This window comes from Schistocerca americana, chromosome 3 (genome assembly GCF_021461395.2).
Source record: "Schistocerca americana isolate TAMUIC-IGC-003095 chromosome 3, iqSchAmer2.1, whole genome shotgun sequence".
Lineage (NCBI taxonomy): Eukaryota > Metazoa > Arthropoda > Insecta > Orthoptera > Acrididae > Schistocerca > Schistocerca americana.
In genome coordinates, this window is record NC_060121.1 from 950,373,994 (window position 1) to 950,397,313 (window position 23,320).

Genomic DNA, 23,320 nt, shown 5'->3' on the forward strand with positions numbered 1-23,320 from the left:
AATGCCCATGGCATCTGTTGTTTCCCAACTTAGTTAAACAGTTTTTGGCAAGAGTCTATTGATTCGAAGGTGCCACTGAGGAAAAATAGTCTACAACCAAGTAAGAAATTTATGTAGCTTTTTGTGAAGAATCAGGGACTATCTGAAAGTCACACACACACACACACACACACACACACACACACACACACACACACACACCTATGAACAAAAACAGCATCCACTATCCATAACTGAACCTTACTGTTATTGCATAAAAAGGAGCAAAGTATGCAGATATAAAAATATTCAACCATCTTCAGTGTGAATTAAAGATGTGGGCAGATAATGAAAGTTTTAAAAACAACTTGAAATCATTTCTGCTTGACGATTCCTTCTACTCCATAGCCGAATTTCTGAGTAGATAGTATGTATGTAGTTGAATTACATTCATCAGATTTTGTTGTAGATTAAGATTATGACAGAAAAAATCACTTACATAAATGGCCAGCATGTAGCCTTATTTTCACAGAGAAAATGTATTTTGTTTGTGAACCCACTGATGTGTTCTACATGATGGCAAGTTGTCACAAATATAATCCACTGAACATGCAAAAAAAAAAAACCCTCACAGCACACAAAAATATCAGCAGGGGTGATATCTGTCCCTTAAATGCTTGTTCCTCTCTGAGTTCATGCCATATTCCTTTACTTCTGAAATCAACTATCTGCAATTCAAAGTGTTTCTAAAAAATGCTGTATTTACAATGATCATTTGTTAAATCAATAATGTACCACAAAGATTTTTAGTGGCACTACATAAACATCATGCACAACATTCACAATATAATTCTATCTGCTTCTCTTAAAGAGATACCTTAAACACAGGGTTTTATTGTTTGTGACTGTTTTAAGTAGACTCCATACATACTATGTGGCTATGCAGTGATTGGACAAGCTCATTTTTGAACCCCATGAAAATCTACTTGATCAATGTGCAGCTGTGAACCTCATAATATATACCCAGAACATTAATTCAGCTCTCATTCTTCTAGATCATTAATGTGTGTTCAAGGTACATACTATGCACAGATTATGAAGTAATGCACATATTGAGTGACAGTTTCATACTCCACTGCAAGTAATACTTCTGGATGTTGATTGTGCAATTTTCAAAGATAAGGTCTTCACTGTATTTAATGACGTAATCCATATTCTCTTTCTGTGTTTCTGTGACTATTGAGAGTTATGCTTGTATCTGTTTACTCCACTTTTTTAGGGTAGTGAGGACAGAAAGAAACCAAATTTTAAGAGAGCTTAGGACTGAGACAAACCTTCAGTTTGAGAAAGAAACTAAAAATCATAATTCTAGCTTATTACATTAGCATAAACAACCATTGGTTAAGAATTTTCAACAGTCAGTAGATATTTTAACTCTACCCAATTTTAACTCAGTCAATGTGAAAAGTCAGCTATCTTTATTGCATAAAAATATTTGAGGACTGAGAAATAAAATTAATGAATTAATTATCTGCATAGATGAATTAGAGTCTTCAAACCCAGCTGACATAATCTGCCTCTCTGAACATCATGTGGCCACTGGTATAGAACTTTTAAGTGTTACAGGGTTTTGGTTAGCATCTCACTTTTGTATATCAGAAATGGAGAAAGGAGGAGTTGCCACATTCATCAGGAACTTTTATAAATTTAAGAACATAGACATTCATAAATTTTGCCTAGAACAGCATGTGGAAGCATGTGCAACAGAAGTAGAATTTCGCAAAAAATCCTTCATAATATTAAGTGTAAATCGAGCACCTGAAGGTAACTTTAATCTGTTCATAAACCACCTTGAAGCTGTTCTGGCCCATTTAACAACCAAAAACAAAGAAATAGTGGTTGCTGGTGACTCTCCCAATAAGAACTTATTTGAGTTAGTAACACTATCATTCAACTTAATTGCCACTGTAAAGTTCCCCACTAGGGTAGCCAAATGCTCACAAACAGCCATTGATAATATCTTTGTAGAAAAGTCCAATGAACAAAATTATATTACAAAACAAATAGTCAATGGCCTCTCAGATCATGACATGCAGTTCCTTCTGTTAAATGTTAACATTGAACACGATATAAAATCTGTTAAATCTGAGCTCAAGAGGGTAATCAATAAGCCAAAAATTGATTATTTTAGGGCACTCCTCAGAGACAATCACTGGACTGATGTTTACAGTGCTCATGGCATGAATGAAAAATATAACACTTTGGTAATAAAGTGCTTACCTTATTCAAACACTGTTTTTCCCAAAAACTTACCAAGGTTAGAGCAAAGTCTACAAAGAAGCCATGGATTACTCAATGAATAGGGGTATCATGTAAAACAAAAAGAAAACTGTATCTGTCAATCTGAAACAGTTCCAATGTTGATGCTATATCACATTACAAGAAATACTGCAAAATATTAAAGACTGCAATACAGACATCAAAGCAAATATATTACAAGGAAAAGATAGTCATATCAGATAACAAAATAAAGACAATATGGGATATAGTGAAGGTGGAGACCGGTAGAACCAGACATGAAGAGGGACAAATAGCATTAAGAGTAAATGATACATTGGTGACAGATGTGTATAGTGTTGCAGAACTATTTAACAAACATTTCATAACTATTACTGAAAAGATGGAGTTGTCAGGTTCTGTAGATGCTGCTATGGAATACCTCAGACCAAACATTTTAAGTAACTTCCATTATATGAATTTAACCCTCACTATCCCAGCAGAAATTTATTTATTTATTTATTTATTCTTTGCCCCTTGACTCCAGCTGAAAATCCAGCTGAGAGTATTGGGTGTGTCATACAATAGGCTATTAACATCAAACTTGATTTCATTATATATAAATGAAACAAATGATTAAACAGAAATAGTCCATAATCATACAAAGGTATTACATGTTTCACATTATATGTACACACAAATCCAAACAACATACATGATAATTTTTAAAGGTACATTTCAGTAATGATATAACATATTAAACACCATCTTAGTATTCACTCAAACTGTATATACATTTCTCTGTGAGATATAGTTTCAAATGATTTTTAAAACATTTTAGGTCTGTTTCTTTTTTGATGATTTTGGGGAGTTTATTAAAAAACCTTTTGCCTGCTTCTTCTGGGGCAGTCATAGACAGTTTTAGATCTATGTTTATCATGTAGTAATTTTCATTTCCTCTTGTACCGTGTTTGTGTACATCTTTATTTAGGAGGTGTTTATTCGTTGACCTTACTGCCATTATACTTTGGTATATGTACAGTGAATATGCTGTCATAATATTATAGTGTACAAAAGCTTGCCTACAGGTCTGTCTTGGTGGTATTTTTGCAATGCATCTCACTGCCCTTTTCTGAATTGTGAATATTCTTTTTAGGTAGCCAGCTTTTGCACTTCCCCATATATGAACTGAATAAGACAAATGTGGGAAGACAAGTCCATAATACATTGATCTGAGGACTTTATCATCCACAGTCTTAGCTGTTTTATGCATGATGAAGATCTGTTTGTTTATCTTTTTACACAGTGCATCTATGTGCTCCCCCCATCCCAAATGTTTGTCTATTATAGTTCCTAGAAAATTTGTGCTGGTTACTTCTTTAATAGTCTTTCCATTTACATTAACATTTATATTATAATTTTCACTATGCTTGGTCTGAAATACTACATTCATTGTTTTAGACTGATTCATAAACAGGTTGTGTTGTGTTAAATATTTATTTGCATTTTCGATAGTCAGGAGAGCGTCCTTCTCAAGCTTCTCCTTTGTGTCACCTGTGCAAATGATTGTTGTGTCATCAGCATACATTATAAGTTTCTGATTTATATAGCTAGGGAAGTCATTTACGTAGAGTATAAATAGTATTGGCCCAAGCACAGACCCTTGTGGCACACCGTGTTTAACTGTTTGTAATTCTGATCTGTAGTTTGTTATATTTCCCCCACTAGTATGTCTGATTTCGGTGCATTGTTTCCTATTTGTAATGTATGATTTAAGTATGTCATAGCATTTTCTTCTAATTCCATACTGATATAATTTCATCATTAATTTTGAGTGGTTCACACAATCAAAAGTCTTAGATAGGTCCATAAAAATCCCACAAGTCTTTTGTTGCCTGTCAAGTAAATTAAGAATGTGCTCAATTATATCTGTTGATGCTGTTTTTGTTGACTTCCCTTCTCTGAAACCATGTTGTGATGAATACAGTATACTGTACTTTGTTATAAAACTTACAATTCTATTCTTTATTATCATTTCATAGATTTTAGCAAATGTTGAGATCAATGATATTGGCCTGTAACTTCCTAATTCATCCCTGTTCCCTTTCTTAAATATTGGCTTCACTTTACTTACTTTCAGTGAATCTGGAAATATACCTTCTTCTATCGCAGCATTCAGCATGTGTGTCAATGGTTTTAATATACATTCTCTGCATTCCTTTATGAGATGTGATGTGACACCATCCAAGCCAGATGAATGTTTAATTTTAAGTTGTTTTATTAGGTTTGACACTTCTGCATCCGTTGTAGGTACGAAAACCATAGTATGATTTGTATGTGGGGGGTTTAACAATTTACTTACTGCATTTGTTTTATTTTGACTTATTAATTCGTCTGCTACAGTAATACAATATCTGTTAAAAGTATTGGCTACTTCTAGAGGGTTTGCGTTGCTTTTCCCTCATCAGTGGGCAGATGTCCTCTGCCCGATTTGTTACTTTTCCTCTCTCTTCATTAATGAACGACCATAAACCTATTGAGTGGTTCTTTCCCTTATCTATAGGCATCCTGATGAATGATGCTTTAGTTTTTCTGATAAAACTACAGTACTCTTAATGTCCATCATAAAATCTTTAAAATTAAAAAAATCTAGTGGGTATGATGAAATATCAACAAAGCTAATTAAAGAATGTGATTCTGAGTTAAGTAACATATTAAGCTATCTGTGCAACCAGTTGTTTATCAGTAGAATATTTTCTGAATGGTTAAAATATGCTGAAGTTAAGCCACTGTTTAAGAAGGGAGATAAAGAAATAGCATCAAATTTTTGTCCAATTTCACTTTTGCCAGGATTCTCAAAAATGTTAGAAAAAGTAATGTACAATCGGCTTTATAACCATCTTATCTCAAATAACATACTGTCAAAGTCACAGTTCGTATTTCTAAAGGATTCTGATATTGAGAAGGCTATCTACGCTTACAGTGAAAATGTGTTTAATTCATTAGATAAAAAATTGCAGGCCACTGGTATATTTTGTGATCTGTCAAAGGCATTTGACTGTGTAAATCACAATATCCTTTTAAGTAAATCAGAATATTATAGTGTAACAGGAAATGCTGCAACATGGTTCAAATCTTACATCTCTGGCAGGAAACAAAGGGTGTTATTAGGAAAGAGACATGTATCAAGCTATCAAGCATCATCCAACTGGGAACTAATTACATGTGGGGTCCCACAATGTTCCATTTTAGGGCCCTTACTTTTTATTATGTATATCAACGACCTTTCATCAGTAACATTACCAGATGCCAAGTTCGTTTTGTTTGCCGATGATACAAACATTGCAATAAATAGCAAATCAAGTGTAGTCTTAGAAAGATCAGCTAATAAAATATTTGTGGACATTAATCACTGGTTCCTAGCCAATTCCTTGTCACTAAACTTTGAAAAAGAAACACTACATCCAGCTCAGAACTTGTAAAGGGTGTCCCACGAGTATTTGCCTAACATATGATGACGAGCAGATAGAAGAAGTGGACAGTGTTAAATTCTTGGTATTACAGCTTGACAATAAATTCAACTGGGAAAAGCACACCACAGAACTGCTGAAGCATCTTAATAAATCTCTATTTGCAATGCGAATTGTGTCAGATATAGGGGATATAAAAATGAAAAAGCTGGCATACTATGCTTACTTTCATTCTATAATGTCATATGGGGTTATTTTTTGGGGTAATTCATGAAGCCAAGCTGAAGTTTTCTGGGCACAAAAACATGCAGTAAGAGTTATATGTGGTGTGAACTCAAGAACATCCTGCACAAGCCTGTTTATGGAACTAGGGATACTAACTACTGCTTCCCAATATATTTATTCTTTAATGAAATTTGTCATTAAAAATATATCACTTTTTCAAACCAACAGCTCAATTCATGGAATCAATACTAGAAATAAGAATAATCTTCACAGGGATTTAAAGTCACTTAGTCTTGTACAAAAAGGTGTGCATTATTCAGGAACACACATTTCAATAACTTCCCAGCAGCCATAAAAATCATAACAACCAATGAAATTCAGTTTAAGAAAAGCCTAAATAATTTATTGGTGGTCAACTCCTTCTACTCCATCGATGAATTTCTCAGTAGAACCAACTGATTTTTTGTGTGTGTGTGTGTGTGTGTGTGTGTGCGTGTGTGTGTAAGTACAATCTAACTTCTGCACCATTTCAGTGCAGTAATGTGTTCATTGTAAATAAGTATTATAGTAGTTGTATAACTCATTTATTACCTTATAAATAAATAAAAAAACTTTTTTTATTTTAAATTCAGTGCATTAGTATTTGTAAAATGATTCTTTCATATAGTCTTCATTAAAAATTGATGATCATTCCACTTGGGACCTGTGGAATGGTACATTAGCTTATTTGTTTGAGTTGTGAATATTAGTGATGTATTGTTGTTTTTCTGACATGTTCTACATCTGGGAGGACCTCCTCACTATGAATCAATTGGAATGAAAGTAAATCTAATCTAAGAACTGTGTACTACTTCCAGACATTAGCTACATTCATTCTGATGAGCCAAAATGTTATGACCACTGCCCACCATGAAACTGCTTGCTTCGTGTTGGCAGCGTGGGCAATTGATGAGGTAATGGAAGTATATAAGTGGAGAAGATATTAATGGGTTATCATTCTAGTGATTATAAGGGCTGCAAATGGAGAAATCCACTGACATAAGCAACTTTAACAAAGGGCAGATTGTTGTGACCTGGCTTTTCAGAATGAGCACACCTGTACTTCCATGGGCCCTTTGGTAGTACATAAAGGAGTCAGCTGTGGAGTAGATGAACATTATTGTGGACCACAGGCACCCCTTCATGCATGATGCCTTTTCTGAAGGTGATGGGTTGTTCCAGCAGGTTAAATGTCCATAGCATAAGGCCCGAAAGGTGAACAGTGCTTTGAGAAGTATGGTAATGAACTCATCAAGTATGATCACAGCAGTTTCACAGTTATTGCATGAAATGTACTGTATTCAATCAGAGGATGCAGACTACAGATATATTTGTAGATCTGATAAAAGCTTTTGACATGTTAAACCACATGTCACTTCCAAAATTTATATACTTTCAGTCCATTAGTGAAACAGTATACAAGGTGTACCTCAGGTCTGAGCCTTTGGTCCCTTTCTCACAAATATTAACAACATTGCACAATCCATTAACTCCCATACATATAATGAGCTATGCAGATGACACTTCAGTCTTTTTGTATGGTAGGAAATGTAAGGAGCTAGAATCTTTTGCTGTTAGAGGTGTAACATAATTATCAAACTACTTCAATGACCAATGTCTAAGCAGTTATGTAAATAATGTATGGAACATCTCAGCAACAGAAACTGGATGCTGTAAATTTATAAATGTGTATGCAGAAAATGTGCATTGGACAGACCACATTAATTTTGTATGTCGAAAAATCATTAATAGCTTATATCTCCTTAGCCAGCTCATAGCAAACACAATTCCTAGTCAAACATTAAAACTGGTATACAATGGAATGATTTAATCCTTTTTTAACTATGGGGTTGAATTATGGGGCTATACAGCTGATGCCCACTTAAAAAGAATATAACAATATATTCCTTACACATATTTAAATTAATTACTTTTTTCATGGGCCAATCAATGGAAATTATCAACAGCAGTGATGTAAAAGATCACAACATCAGGGTAAAATATAACTACTTCCAGGAGAGAATAAAATTAAAAATGTCAGATCAAAGCCCATGCATCATTTGTTTGATTTGGTTTAATTAGTTACCATAATCTCTAAGGGCATATAAGGGGAATGATTTGAACACAAAATTAAAATGTTTGTGATAGAAAAGTGTTTTAAGGCACAACTTGTGCTATGACTAAAAGCATATTGGCTATAAAGTAATAAGTGTAATTATTGTCAGGTTATTAATGCCATGATGGCTCCATGCAAAGAAACTAATAAGCTATGCAGATGACACTTCAGTCTTATTGTATGGTAGGAAATGTAAGGAGCTAGAATCTTTTGCTGCTGGAGGTGTAACATAGTTACCAAACTACTTCAATGACTAGTGTTTAGGCAGTTTGATGTAAAAACGTACAGAACATCCCAGCAACAGAAATTGGATGCTATAAATTTATAAATGTGTATGTTGAAAATGTGTAGTGGACATTAAAAATGGCATAAATGAATACTGAGACCCTTGTTAGTATATCTAGAGGCTTAAGGAGATGTCTACAGGAGATCTGAGAATTTATATCACATAACATGTAATGTTTCTTACATTGTCCATATTAAATTACTGAATATGTGCTAACAAAAGTAAACTAATTGACATCATACTCAACAAAATCAACCATCACATATAAAGTGTAAGTTATTGACTTACACAAGATGATCAGTAATATGTGATTTTTAATACAAGTTCATTTCATTATGTACACTTACATACTAGACTCAGGTCACAATTTAGTAATGATGAGGAGGAGACTGAAGTTAAAGAGAATCATATGGAAGAATCAGTGTGAAAGGAAGTGGGATACTGAAGTACTGAGGAAGGGTGAGACACGTTTGAAGTTTGTTAATGATTGGATACTCTGTTAAGGAATAACACAGTAGGGAGTCCAGCTGAAGTGTAGTGCACATCTCTGAAAAGAGCAATCACAGATGTTGGAAAGGCAGACATAGGTATCAAGTTGGTAACTGTGAAGAAACCTTTGATGTCAGAAGAAATACTTCAAAGAAAGAAGCAGGAAAGAAAGTAGTACAAATACGTCCAGGGAAAGTCAGGAATATAGGGTGTAAACCAAGAAGGAATGAAATAACTGGGAAATGCAGGAAAGCCAAGGCAAAATGACTGTGGGACAAATGTGAAGAAGTAGAAAAAGAAATGATCATCAGAATGATGACTCAGTATATAGAAATGTCAGTACAACTCTGGTAAAATTAAAAGTAAGGGCAGTAAACTTAAGAGAGAAATTAGAATTCTACTGTTAAACACAAAGGAGAGAGCAGATAGGTGGAGTACACTGAAGGTCTCTATGAGGGGGAGGAACTGTTTCATAACACAATAGAAAATGGAGTGGATAAGGAAGAGATAGGGGAACAAGGGTTTGGAAGACTTAAGATCAAATTAGGTGGAAAGGATAGATAACACTCCATCATAATTTCTAAAATCATTAGGGGCAGCAGCAACCAAATAACTGTTCAAGTTGGTGTGTAGAATATGTGAGACTGGCAACATACCATCAGACTTTTGAGAAAACATCATCCACATGATTCCAAAGATAGCACTGGCTGACAATTGTGAGAACTACCATACAATCAGCATAACAGCTTACGTGTCCAAATTGCTGACAGGAATAATATACAGAAGAATGAAAATGAAAACTGAGGGGGACTTTAGGAAAGATAAAGGCATCAGAGAGTCCCTCCTGACATTGTGCTTGATGATGGAAGCAAGACTAAAGAAAAACATCACACACATTCATAGGATTTATTGACCTGGAAAAAGCTTCTGACAAGTAAAATGGTGCAAGATGTTCAAAATTCTGAGAAAAAGAGGAGTAAGCTGTGGGGAAAGACAGCTGATGTACAAAATGTGCAAGAACCAAGACGGAATGATAAGATTGGAAGACAAAGAACAAAGTGCTTGGATTAAAAAGTGCGCAAGGCAGGGATGCAGTCTTTTGACCCTACTGTTCAATCTATACATTGAAGAAACAATTATGGAAGCAAAAGAAAGGTTCAAGAGTGGGATCAGAATTCACAGTGGAAGGATATCAATGATAAAATTCACTAATGACACTGCTTTCTTTAGTGAAGGTGAAGAAGAATTACAGGATCTGTTGAATGGAATGAAGCATAATGAGTACAGAATATGGATTGAGAGTAAACCAGAAAAAGACAAAGGTAATGAGAATAGTGAGAAACTTAACATCTAAAGTGGTGATCATGAAGTTAGGGAATTCTGCTACCTCAGAAGCAAAATAATCCATGATGGGTGAAGAAAGGAGGGCATAAAATGTAGATAGCACATGGGAAAAGAGCATTCCTGGCCAAGAGGTGTCTATCAGTACCAAACATAGGTCTTAATTTGAGGAAGAAATTTCTGAGAATATGATGATGTATTAAGGACTATGGGAAAACCAGAACAGAAAAGAGTTGAAGTATTTAAGATGGGGTGCTAAAGAATGTTGAATAAACACTGACAGGAAGATGGGACTGGATGATAGGATATGTATGAAGACATCAGGGAGTAAGTTTCATGGTACTAGAGGGAGCTGGATAAACTGTAGACAAAGACTGAGATTTGAATGCATCCAACAAACAGTTGAAGACATTGGTTGCTAGTGCTTGTATGAGATTAAGAGATTAGCTCAGGAGAGAGGAGTTCATGGCAGGCAACATCAAACCAGTAAGATGACTGATGACTCAAAATTGAACATTCTGCAATGTAAAATCTATATGAACTGTGAACATTTATGACAAGTTAAAATTGTTTACTACCCTTTTGATGGCAATGCACTGTCAACTGGACTGCATTGAAATTTTCATGGCCAGACTCAAGGTTTTTCTACTTATAATGTTGGCATCTACTTGTCATCCAAATCGCAACTGTTCATATTACCCATACCAACAGTGTTTAACATGCCTCCCACACTTCATCTTCATCATCATCATCATCATCATAATCATCAATAATTTGGTATATGGTATATTACTGCATAAATTCCTCCTACAGACTCTACCATCAGTTATGGTCTGCATGTCAAAACTGGTAGTATTGTCTGATGGTGAGCCGTCCTTTTCAGTCTTATTGGAAACCTATTTTTTTAAATCCTATTTAGTGTACCAAAAACACACTGCCCTTTATTACTTTTCTTCAGTTGCCCTAAATATCAAAAAAAGAAAAAATCCACTGGTTCAATTACTCCAATGTCAGTTTGTACTATTCTCTTGTCAGTATTTGCATATTATTTTAATACTACTAATATAAATACTATTTTTTTCCTTTTTGCTCTTTATTATGTGCATACCTGTAATACCCAGTTCTAAGCAAAGAAGAGAAAGCAGAAAGGTGGAAGGAGTATATACCGTAGAAGGTCTACACAAGGGCAATGTACTTGAGGACAATATTATGGAAATGGAAGAGGAAGTACATGAAGATGAAATGGGAGATGTCATACTGCGTGAAGAGTTTGACAGAGTACTGAAAGACCTGAGTCGAAACAAGACCCCTGGAGTAGACAACATTCCATTGGAACTACTGATGGCCTTGGGAGAGCCAGTCCTGACAAAACTCTACCATCTGGTAAGCAAGATGTATGAAACAGGCGAAATACCCTCAGACTTCAACAAGAATATAATAATTCCAATCCCAAAGAAAGCAAGTGTTGACAGATGTGAAAATTACCAAACTATCAGTTTAATAAGTCACAGCTGCAAAATACTAACGTGAATTCTTTACGGACGAATGGAAAAACTAGTAGAAGCCAACCTCGGGGAAGATCAGATTGGATTCCATAGAAATGTTGGAACACATGAGGCAATACTGACCCTATGACTCATCTTAGCAGCTAGATTAAGGAAGGGCAAACCTACGTTTCTAGCATTTGTAGACATAGAGAAAGCTTTTGACAATGTTGACTGGAATACTCTCTTTCAAATTCTAAAGGTGGCAGGGGTAAAATACAGGGAGCGAAAGGCAATTTACAATTTGTACAGAAACCAGATTGCAGTTATAAGAATCGAGGGGCATGAAAGGGAAGCAGTGGTTGGGAAGGGAGTGAGACAGGGCTGTAGCCTATCCCCGATGTTATTTAATCTGTATATTGAGCAAGCAGTGAAGGAAACAAAAGAAAAATTCGGAGTAGGTATTAAAATCCATGGAGAAGAAATAAAAACTTTGAGGTTCGCCGATGACATTGTAATTCTGTCAGAGACAGCAAAGGACTTGGAAGAGCAGTTGAACGGAATGGACAGTGTCTTGAAAGGAAGATATAAGATGAACATCAACAAAAGCAAAACAAGGATAATGGAATGTAGTCGAATTAAGTCAGGTGATGCTGAGGGAATTAGATTAGGAAATAAGACACTTAAAATAGTAAAGGAGTTTTGCTGTTTGGGGAGCAAAATAACTGATGATGGTCGAAGTAGAGAGGATATAAAATGTAGACTGGTAATGGCAAGGAACGCGTTACTGAAGAAAAGAAATTTGTTAATACTGAATGTAGGTTTAAGTGTCAGGAAGTCGTATCTGACAGTATTTGCATGGAGTGTAGCCATGTATGGAAGTAAAACATGGATGATAAATAGTTTGGACAAGAAGAGAATAGAAGCTTTTGAAATGTGGTGCTACAGAAGAATGCTGAAGATTAGATGGGTAGATCACATAACTAATGAGGAAGTACTGAATAGGATCGGGGAGAAGAGAAGTTTGTGGCACAACTTGACTAGAAGAAGGGATTGGTTGGTAGGACATGTTCTGAGGCATCAAGGGATCACCAATTTAGTATTGGAGGGCAGCGTGGAGGGTAAAAATTATAGAGGGAGATCAAGAGATGAATACACTAAGCAGATTCAGAAGGATGTTGGTTGTGGTAGGTACTGGGAGATGAAGAGGCTTGTACAGGATAGAGTAGCATGGAGAGCTGCATCAAACCAGTCTCAGGACTGAAGACCACAACAACAACAACCTGTAATACAGTACAATCCAGGCCTACCAGTCATCACATGGTCCCCTTAAAATTAATAAATTTATCATTTTTTTAAATTTCTCATTAAGATTTCACTTTCTATACCCAGTCATTCTAGCCAAGTACATATGCTGTTTTATGAGTACTGGATTGATGGGCCCAAGTTTGAGGGCAGTGCGGAACCCATGCTAAGATGCAGTGTAGCCAAGCAATATGTTAATAACCACTCATGAGGCATGGAAGACAAGACATGTGACTGCCTCTTGTGTATGGCTGCAGAGAAATACTTGTAAATCTCACCCTCTTGTCTTCGGCATCTCCTACAGGCTGATGACTAGCCCATCTGCCTCCCTCTCTAGTAATTTACTTTTGCCTCAGAGCAAATGGCTTAAACAATCTGCCTCACCCTATTTTGTAACTGGTGTATGCCTCTTTGTCTTACAATTATTTCACATTTGACCTGAACTATCATTTTTCCTTTCAAATATCCTTTAACTCTTGTCACCCGTCCAGTCATATATGAGACTGGTGATGTAATACCGTTATTCTTGGAAGATCTCATTGCAAACTGAAATTGCACTAAATGCAAACATGATTTGCAGTCTTTTTGAGACTATCAGTCACTCCTGACAATGATCTATTCCATATTGTCTACATATCACTTGGCGTACTTTATAATGTATAAACTATGCATATAAGATATATACAAATTCTTACCCCAGCTATACTTTCCAAAACCTTATTATTCAATGTATAGTTTAGATGCTGCAGGAAAAAACATTCAATTTAATTAAATGTTCCAAATTCACTATGTACTTAAAATGTGTGTACTTAGAATTAATGCCACTAATAACTGTTTGTTGTATGGCTGGCATACTACATTTAAAATCCATCATTTTCTTCTATCTGAAGAACATTTTACTTTTTCTGAAGTATTTGTAATTAAAAAATTACCTTTGTTCAAAACTGTTGCTTTCTGGAATCTTCAAAACTTAAAATATAAGCCTTTCAAAAATCTAGTGTCATAGTTTTGTAGACCAATTTTTCTGTTTCCAAAATTGTATCATTTTACTAGAATAACGTTTTAGTTACACAACCAAAAAATTAGAAAATTTAAGTTTCCAGAAAGCTCTTGGTAGACTTTTCTAAATCTCAGAAATATTGTAAAAGTGGAAATCCAAAATTCCACTCTCATAGCAGGGCTGTTTGCCTGTTAATGTGTAATGTATTCCCTACCTTACCTGTTTACATATATATTCAAAATATAATACACTTTGTACAGTGAAATATATAAAAAGTCAGTCCTGGCCGTGCTATCATAGAGTAATGTTTGTACAGTCAGACACAAGAGAGCTTTTGTCTTTAAAACATGGTTCAGATCTATTCTGTTAGATGTGTTCCCTCCTTGATTTTCCCAGTTTAAGAGCTGCAAACTACCACTGTGACTACTGGGAAAGATTTCAGATATTGAATCTCCAGTGCACACTCTGCTGTAGAGTGAAAATACAGTGTCCGCTTTCTGCTCTGTATGTCTCGCTATCACTATGAAATGTAGTCAAAGTTGTACCCTCACATATTACTCTTTCATTGTGAAAAATCATATTCATACCAGAAGAGAATTATTTTTTATTACTGGAAACAAAATATGAAAGAGACTTACATGCAATGATATTTGTTCAGTATCTCACTGGCGTATATTAGTGGTTCTTGGCAAAAACCAGTAATGCAGTCAGAGTAGCCACAGCCATGTTCCACATTCAGAGCTGCAGTTGCTTGTCCCCACTGTGTGACATTCACTGATGGAGGCAGTGGGAGCACCCTTCCATCCAACCTAATGTCATCCATACAGCCTATTGATAAGAGTTTTATGAGGTGTTCATTGTTACTGAAAATTTACATGCAACATAAAATATACTTACTGAAGACAAAGTAAATGAAAAGTGAAAAAACAGTCTCATAGATGAACATGATGTGCGCTTCTTACACAAAGATAGTTGAAATGATGTGTAGTGACAGTAATACTTATGCAGAAGTGTAGACATAACTTAGTTATGGATCATGTTAAAAAAAGAACACAAATAAAAATAAAAATAAATTTTGATACTGGTATGCTACAAGTGTCCAAGTACGAAAGTAATTCTTATATAATAATATGAAAAGCTTTTAGTAATTTTAATAGAAGAAAATGTGGACAAAATTAAAATTAGAGATGAAATGGATAGCAGTTTGGCTGGATGCCGGATATCTGTTCATCCCTAAGCCAGACAACTGAATATCCAGCAACTAGATATTTGGCTGAACATTGCCCCAGAGCATGCCATAATATGTAGGTCTGAATGAGATTGCAAAGGCCAGGTGCAGATGACCGGTAAATTCAGTCATCGTCATTCATTAGTGAAGTCAGCAAATGTGATATTGATTAACTAACTTGACTATTTGACTTCTCTGAGTACTTTCACTTGTTATTTGAGGTTACTGTTGAAAATAATTTGTTAATTTCAAGATAAACTACAAAACATGTAATTTGGGGATATTTTGATATGAACAGAGACAATAATAAGTTTGCTATTTGTTTGTAGTGCAGAATTCAAGTTTCTGGTGATGGAGAAGGAAAAAATCCAAGTTATGTATCAAAGCCTTAACCAAACTTTTATTCTCTTGTTTTGACTTGTTTTATTACTCTGAGCAACATGGTATTAACCCACATCCTGAGTTGCACACCTCGTTGGTTGCGTCCTGAATTCTAGCTGGAACATGGAGTTCTTGCTACGAAGTCTTTTCTAGATTCTCACACCAGAGATAACATAGGAAGGGAGCTTAATACCATTGCAGATCGCTGGGGTATTGACCAAAGTAAAATACATTTACCCACTGTGACAGAGGTGCAAAAACAATGAAAGGTGTTCAAAGGCTGAGCATGATTCTGCAAGAAGTTACAACCATTCACATCAGAAGGTTGTAACTGAGTTATTGACGGTCCAGCTGAAGTAACAGGAATGATTGCTAGTGGTAAGTACTCATAGTGCACTTCAAACATTTTAGCTTAGGTCAAGAAAAATGGTTGACAAGATACCAGCATGAGGTAGAATTTCACCTTTTATATGGCAAACTGCCTTTTTGAATAAAAACAGGCTATGTCATTGCAAGTGACTCATGATATGTTTATTAATATGACATCTTGTCAGTGGTGATTGATGGAGCAATGTGGAGCTTGTGAACTCTGAGGACATTAATGCTTGTTAGTAAATAAGCTGACCTCGGGGAAGATCAGTTTGGATTTCATAGAAATGTTGGAACACGTGAGGCAATACTGATACTACAACTTATCTTAGAAAATAGATTAAGGAAAGGCAAACCTACATTTCTGGCATTTGTAGACTTAGAGAAAGCTTTTGACTATGTTGACTGGAATACTCTCCTTCAAATTCTGAAGGTGGCAGGGGTAAAATACAGGGAGCGAAAGGTTATTTACAATTTGTTCAGAAACCATATGGCAGGAGTAAGAGTCGAGGGGCATGAAAGGGAAGCAGTGGTTGGGAAGGGAGGGAGACAGGGTTGTAGCGTATTCCTGATGTTATTCAATCTGTATACTGAGCAATCAGTAAAGGAAACAAAAGAAAAATTTGAAGTAGGAATTAAAATCCATGGAAGAGAAATAAAAACTTTGAGGTTCGCTGATGATACTGTAATTCTGTCAAAGACAGCAAAGGACCTGGAAGAGCAGTTGAACGGAATGGACAGTGTCTTGAAAGGAGGATATAAGATGAACATCAACAAAAGCAAAACGAGGATAATGGAATGTAGTTGATTTAAGTCGGGTGATGCTGAGGGAATTAGATTAGGAAATGAGACACTTAAAGTAGTAAAGGAGTTTTGCTATTTGGGGAGCAAAATAACTGATGATGGTTGAAGTAGAGAGGATATAAAATGTAGACTGGCAATGGCAAGGAAAGCGTTTCTGAAGAAGACAAATTTGTTAACACTGAGTGTAGGTTTAAGTGTCAGGAAGTTGTATCTGACAGTATTTGCATGGAGTGTAACCCCGTATGGAAGTGAAACGTGGTTGATGAATAGTTTAGACAAGAAGAGAATAGAAGCTTTTGAAATGTGGTGCTACAGAAGACTGCTGAAGATTAGATGGGTGGATCACATAACTAATGGGGAGGTATTGAACAGAATTGGGGAGAAGAGAAATTTGTGGCACAACTTGACTAGAAGAAGGGATTGGTTGGTAGGACATATTCTAAGGCATCAAAGGATCACCAATTGAGTATTGGAGAGCAGTGTGGAGGGTAAAAATCATAGAGGGAGACCAAGAGATGAATACACTAAACAGATTCAGAAGGATGTAGGTTGCAGTATGTTCTGGGAGATGAAGAAGCTTGGACAGGATAGAGTAGCATGGGGAGCTGCATCAAACCAGTCTCTGGACTGAAGACCACAACAACTTCTGTCACACAGCTTGAGGCTGCTGCCAAGGGGCGTCACTGTGTTGGATCGGACTTGGGGATGCAAGGGACGATGATCACGTCCCATGTGTCCTCTGATCGGTCCACTGCTGTGGCTGCCCCAGGTACTGCCTGCACTGAGGTTGAGCCCTCACCCGTGGTCGAGTGGGAGATCATTCCAAAGTCTGGCAGGCAGTGAAAAACTTTGTGAGGGGCCGATCGTAGGGCCTCCCCAGTTCATTTGATGAACAGGTTTCAGGCGTTATCTGTGGCTGATGATATCTCTGAGTCGGATGCAGCCATCCACCCTGTTCAAGAGGAAGCTTCTCGGCCCGCAAGGTCTGGGCATTCACAGAGGGTGGGTTTGCTGGTAGTTGGGAGCTCTAACGTTAGGCGTGTAATGGGGCCCCTTAGGAACATGGCTGCCTTGGAGGGGAAGGAAGCCAGTATGCACTCCATGTGCATTCCGGGGGGAGTCATTCCGGATGTGGAAAGGATGCTTCCAGATGCCATGAAGTGTACAGGGTGCAGCCAACTGCAGGTGGTGGCTCATGTTGGTACAAATGATGTGTTTCACTTTGGATTGGAGCAGATTCTGTCTGGTTTCAAGCAGCTAGAGGAAATGGTAAAGACTGCCTGTCTTGCTTCCGAGATTAAGGCAGAGCTCACCATCTGCAGCATCGTTGATAGAACTGACTGTGGTCCTTTGGTGCATAGCAGAGTGGAGGGTCTGAATCAGAGGCTCAGGCGGTTCTGTGACCGTGTAGGCTGCAGATTCCTTGACGTGTGCCACCGAGTGGTGGGTTTCCGGGTTCCACTTAATAGGTCAGGAGTCCACTACACACAGGAGGTGGCTTCATGGGTAGCTGTGGCTGTGTGGAAGAGACTGGGCGTTTTTTTAGGTTAGAGGGTCTCAGGGAACCACAGAAGGGATTTCCGTCTAAAAAGGGGGTAGGTAAAAAATAGTAAGGTAGTTTCAAATAACTACCCCACCATACAATTATAGTAGGTGGTGAGTTTAATCTACCCTCAATATGCTGGAAAAATTATATGTTTAAAGCCAGCGGCAGACATCAAATGTCATCCAAAATTGTACTGAATATTTTCTCAGAAAATTATTTTGAACAATCAGTTCATGAGCCCACTGGAAGCATAAATGGCTGCGAAAGCATACTTGACCTATTAGCAACAAATAATCCTGGACAAATAGTGAGTATTGTAACGAATACAGGGATTAGTGAGCACAAGGCAGTTGCTGCTAGGCTGAATACCGTAACACCTACAACCATCAAAAATAAATGCAAAGTATATCTATTTAAAACACCTGATAAAAATGCTCTTAACACCTTTTTAAGAGACAGTCTTCACTCCTTCGGATCTGATAATGTAAGAGTAGAAAAGCTGTGGAATGTTTTCAAAGAGATAGTGTCAACAGCAATTGAGAGATATATACCACATAAATTAATAAGTGATGCTACTGATCATCCATGGTACACAAAACGGGTCAGATCGCTGTTGCAGAAGCAGCGAAAGAAGCATGCCAAATTTAAAAGAACACAAAATCCCCAACATTGGCAAAGTTTTACAGAAAGTTCAAAATATGGTGCGTACTTCAATGCGAGATGCTTTTAATAATTTCCACAACGAAATTCTTTCTCGAAATCTGGCAGAAAACCCAAACTGAGGACGGTGCCACTAAAGCAGAGTTATTAAACACAGTTTACCGAAACTCCTTCACCAAAGAAGACGAAATAATATTCCTGAATTCCATTCAAGAACAACTGCCAAGATGAGAAACATAGAAGTAGATATCCTCGGAGTAACGAAGCAGCTTAAATCACTTAATAAAGGCAAGGCCTCTGGTCCAGATTGTATACCAGTCAGGTTCCTCTCAGAGTATGCTGATAAAATAGCTCCTTATTTAGAAATTATGTACAGCCACTCACTCACAGAAAGATCTGTATCTAAAGACTGGAAAATTGCTCAAGTCACACCAATACCCAAAAAGGGAAGTAGGAGTAATCCGCTGAATTACAGGCGTATACCACTAATATCGATTTGCTGTAGGGTTTTGGAACATATACTGTATTTGAACATTATGAAGTACCTTGAAGGAAATGATTTATTGACACATAGTGAGCAGGGTTTCAGAAAATATTGTTCTTGTGAAAGACAACTAGCTCTTTATATTCATGAAGTAATAAGTGCTATCGACAGGGGATGTCAAATTGATTCCATATTTTTAGATTTCCAGAAGGCTTTCGACACCGTTCCTCACAAGCATCTTCTAACCAAACGTGTGCCTACAGAGTATCGCCTCAGTTGTGCAACTGGATTCATGATTTCCTGTCAGAAAGGTCAGAGTTCGTAGTAATAGATGGAAAGTCATCGAGTAAAACAGAAGTAATAACCGGTGTTCCCCAAGGAAGTGTTATAGGCCCGCTATTGTTCCTGATCTATATTAATGACACAGGAGATAATCTGAGTAGCTGTCTTAGATTGTTTGCAGATGATGTTGTCATTTACCATCTTGTAAAGCCATCAGATGATCAAAACGACTTTCAAAATGATTCAGATAAGATATCTGTATGGTGTGAAAAGTGGCAATTGACACTGAATGAGGAAAAGTGTGAAGTTATTCGCATGAGTACTAAAAGAAATCAGCTAAATTTCGATTATGCGATAAGTCACACAAATCTGAAGGCTATAATTTCAACAAAATACTTAAGGTTTACTATTACAAATAACCTAAATTGGAATGTTCACATAGATAATATTGTGGGCAGAGCAAACCAAAGACTGTGATTCATTGGCAGAACACTTAGAAGGTGCAACAGGTCTACTAAAGACACTGCTTACACCATGCTTGTCCGCCCTATTCTGGAGTATTGCTGTGTGGTGTGGGATCGCATCAGATGGGACTGACGGATGACATTGAAAAAGTACAAACAAGGGCAGCTCGTTTTGTATTATCGTGAAATAGGGGAGATAGTGTCACAGACACGATATGTGAATTGGAGTGACAATCATTAAAACAAAGGCATTTTTTGTTGTGAAGGGATCTTCTCTTGAAATTTGAATCACCAGTTTTCTCCTCCGATTGCGAAAACATTCTCTTCGCACCCACCTACATAGAGAGAAATGTTCATCACGATAAAATAAGAGAAATCAGGGCTCACACAGAAAAATTTAAGTGCTTGTTTTTCTCGCGTGGCGTTCGAGAGTGGAACGGTAGAGAGACATCTTGAAGGTGATTCATTGAACCCTCTGCCATGCACTTTATTGAGAATAGCAGAGTAATCACTTAGATGTAGATGTATAACAACAAAACAACAGTAAATAATGCAACCAGCCAAATATGTATTTAAAATTCCTTTATTCCACAGGCATAACAGAGGTCATGCCCGTTTTCAGATGGTTAATATTTCCAATAACGTAAATGTTTTCACCAGTAGCGTGTCGTCAGATCCGCAGTGCACAAGAATATTTGAATATCTATTGACACTTCTATGTTTCAAATATTCTTGTGCAGTGGTGGAACTGATAACATATTGCTGATGAAAGCATTTACGTAAATGCACATGTTAGCCTTTTGAAGATGGGCACGAATGACCAAAACCAGTTATGGCTGTGCAATAAAAACATTTTAGAAGTATTTGTGGCTTGTTGTGTTGCTCACTGAAATAACAAAAAAAGTCTGGTCTTTCCTCCATATCTGAAGTAATACCATATGTTGCGGTATTAAGCAAGTATTTAGATAAAGATGAGACAGCACAAAGAACCCCTGAGGATATGGTTCAAAAGCTGAATTAGAAAGTCATTTCAGCTCCTTAAATAAAGATTCAAATTACTTGATTGGAATCTTTCTAATCCCAAGATTCAAGACAGACTATTTGGGGTTTCTTGAAGCTGAGAGAGCTCAATAGAAGATCCTATTGGAATTTTGTGAACAATCTTATACAAGTAGCAGTTCACTTCCAATGCCTACTCAGAAATGCAGAAGAGACAAAATTGAATCAAATGTGACTTGTGAAGCTCATGACATATTTTGGGATTGCTTTAATGAAGTGGTAACTGAACTAATAATAGTCACTGTAACAATCAACAAACAAATGTGAGACTGACTATTATTTGAGGACAGTTTGAATTGATTGCATTTGTTAACTTTACTCTGATGTGACAAAAGCTGTGGGATATCTGCTAATATCATGTCGGACCTCCTTTTGCCTGGCATAGTGCAGCAGCTCAACATGGCATAGACTCAACAACTCATTGGAAGCCTCTGCAGAAATTTTGAGCCATGCTGTTCCTCTAGGTGTCCATGACTGCGAAAGTGTTGCTGGTGCAGGATTTTGTGCATGAGCTATACTCTCAATTATGTCTCATAAATGTTCAATGGTAATCATGTCAGGTGGTATGGGTGGCCAAATCATTGACTCAAATTGTCCAGAATGTTCTTCAGACCAGTCGTGAATGAATTGTCATCCACAAAAATTTCATTGTTGTCTGGGAAGATGAAGGTCATGAATGGCTGCAAATTGTCAAACATAATCATTTGCAGTCAGTGACCAGTTCAGCTGGACCAGAAGACCCAGTCCATTCCATGTAAACACAGCACAGCCTACACCATTGTGGGGACACCACCAACTTGCACAATACGTTGTTGACAACATTCCACATGCAAAGCCTGTTAATTCCTGTTGTGTGGCCATAATGGCCATGGAAGCCTTTCACACAAATCATCTGAGTACCAATGACATCTCCAACAATGCACTGCTATCTGTAAATGTGAACGTCCTTACAAGATGGCTACCATATTAGACATGCCAGAACGTGGTTCCTAATTAAGTGATGATTTGTAGTGAATAAGACAGTGTCAATAAAAACTGTAGTGCACACAGCTATCTGAGTGCCAGTGGTTCATAGTTAATGATAACAATTTTGTCTAGAAGTTTTAATAATAGCTTAAATATGATGGCACTTCGAGGTGCTCGTTATACAGGTTCATGTCCTAAGAACAAAAAAAAAACATGGGTGTTTCTTGCCTTGTATGTGATGAAACAGTGATAAAAGATTTCTGAATTTGTGCTGAAACCCAACTATGGATTCATTCCTTCCGCATCCAGTGGCTCAATACAAAAAATTCGTTATGTTTCTGTGACAGTGAACAGTGATGCAAACAGCTGAGATATTAAAAACTTATGATTTAAATGCTGAACAATTCATCACTGAAATGCTAATAAATGATATCTTGTGACTAAAAGATGAGCTAAAACTATTAAGAACAAATACACATAGTAACAACAGAAGTGTGTGCATCGAACAAGGAAAAGAAAATGTAAACACAATCGAAGGAAAACATAAAGCTTTCATTAGGCCCACTAAGACAATTAATGGTAAGCGAATACAATTTAACACAGACAATATATATTCAACAGATATGACAGGAAAAAATTACAGTGTGTTAGTTGAAGAACAAACTGACAGCCAAGGAATAAACTATCCAAAAAACAACCTAACTGCATCTTCAAAATATTCAAACACATGGTGCACATGGCCAAGATAATGTCAGCAAGTAGTAAACAAGTGAAGTTAAAATAAATGAGCTATGGTGCTTGGTGGGAGCCTCGCCGGGAGAACTGCCAAAAAAATAAACAATTATAGTACGGCACGTCACTTATGGCTACAGGAATAACCAAACTGAATGTACGTTTGACTGAGATAATAAAAAACGGTAACTCACTAAATGATTTATCTAAGAATGATACCATCATAATCATGGGCAGAAGCAATGATGTTTACCAGAATGAGGGGAAACATGCTACACAGTGCTTAAAAACTAACTACGTGATTTCAAAGTGCCCAACATCGTAGTTACTAGCA

At 36.8% G+C, this 23,320-nt stretch overlaps 1 protein-coding gene across 1 annotated transcript in view; it reads right to left on the bottom strand.

Moving 5' to 3' along the window:
* Window positions 1-23,320, bottom strand: part of LOC124607188 (neural-cadherin-like) — a 66,821-nt gene that overhangs the window by 36,279 nt on the left and 7,222 nt on the right. The window contains exon 2 of the mRNA XM_047139409.1: window positions 14,650-14,839. Within this exon, the coding sequence (XP_046995365.1) occupies window positions 14,650-14,839 (190 nt within the window). The remainder of the gene's footprint in view (window positions 1-14,649; window positions 14,840-23,320) is intronic.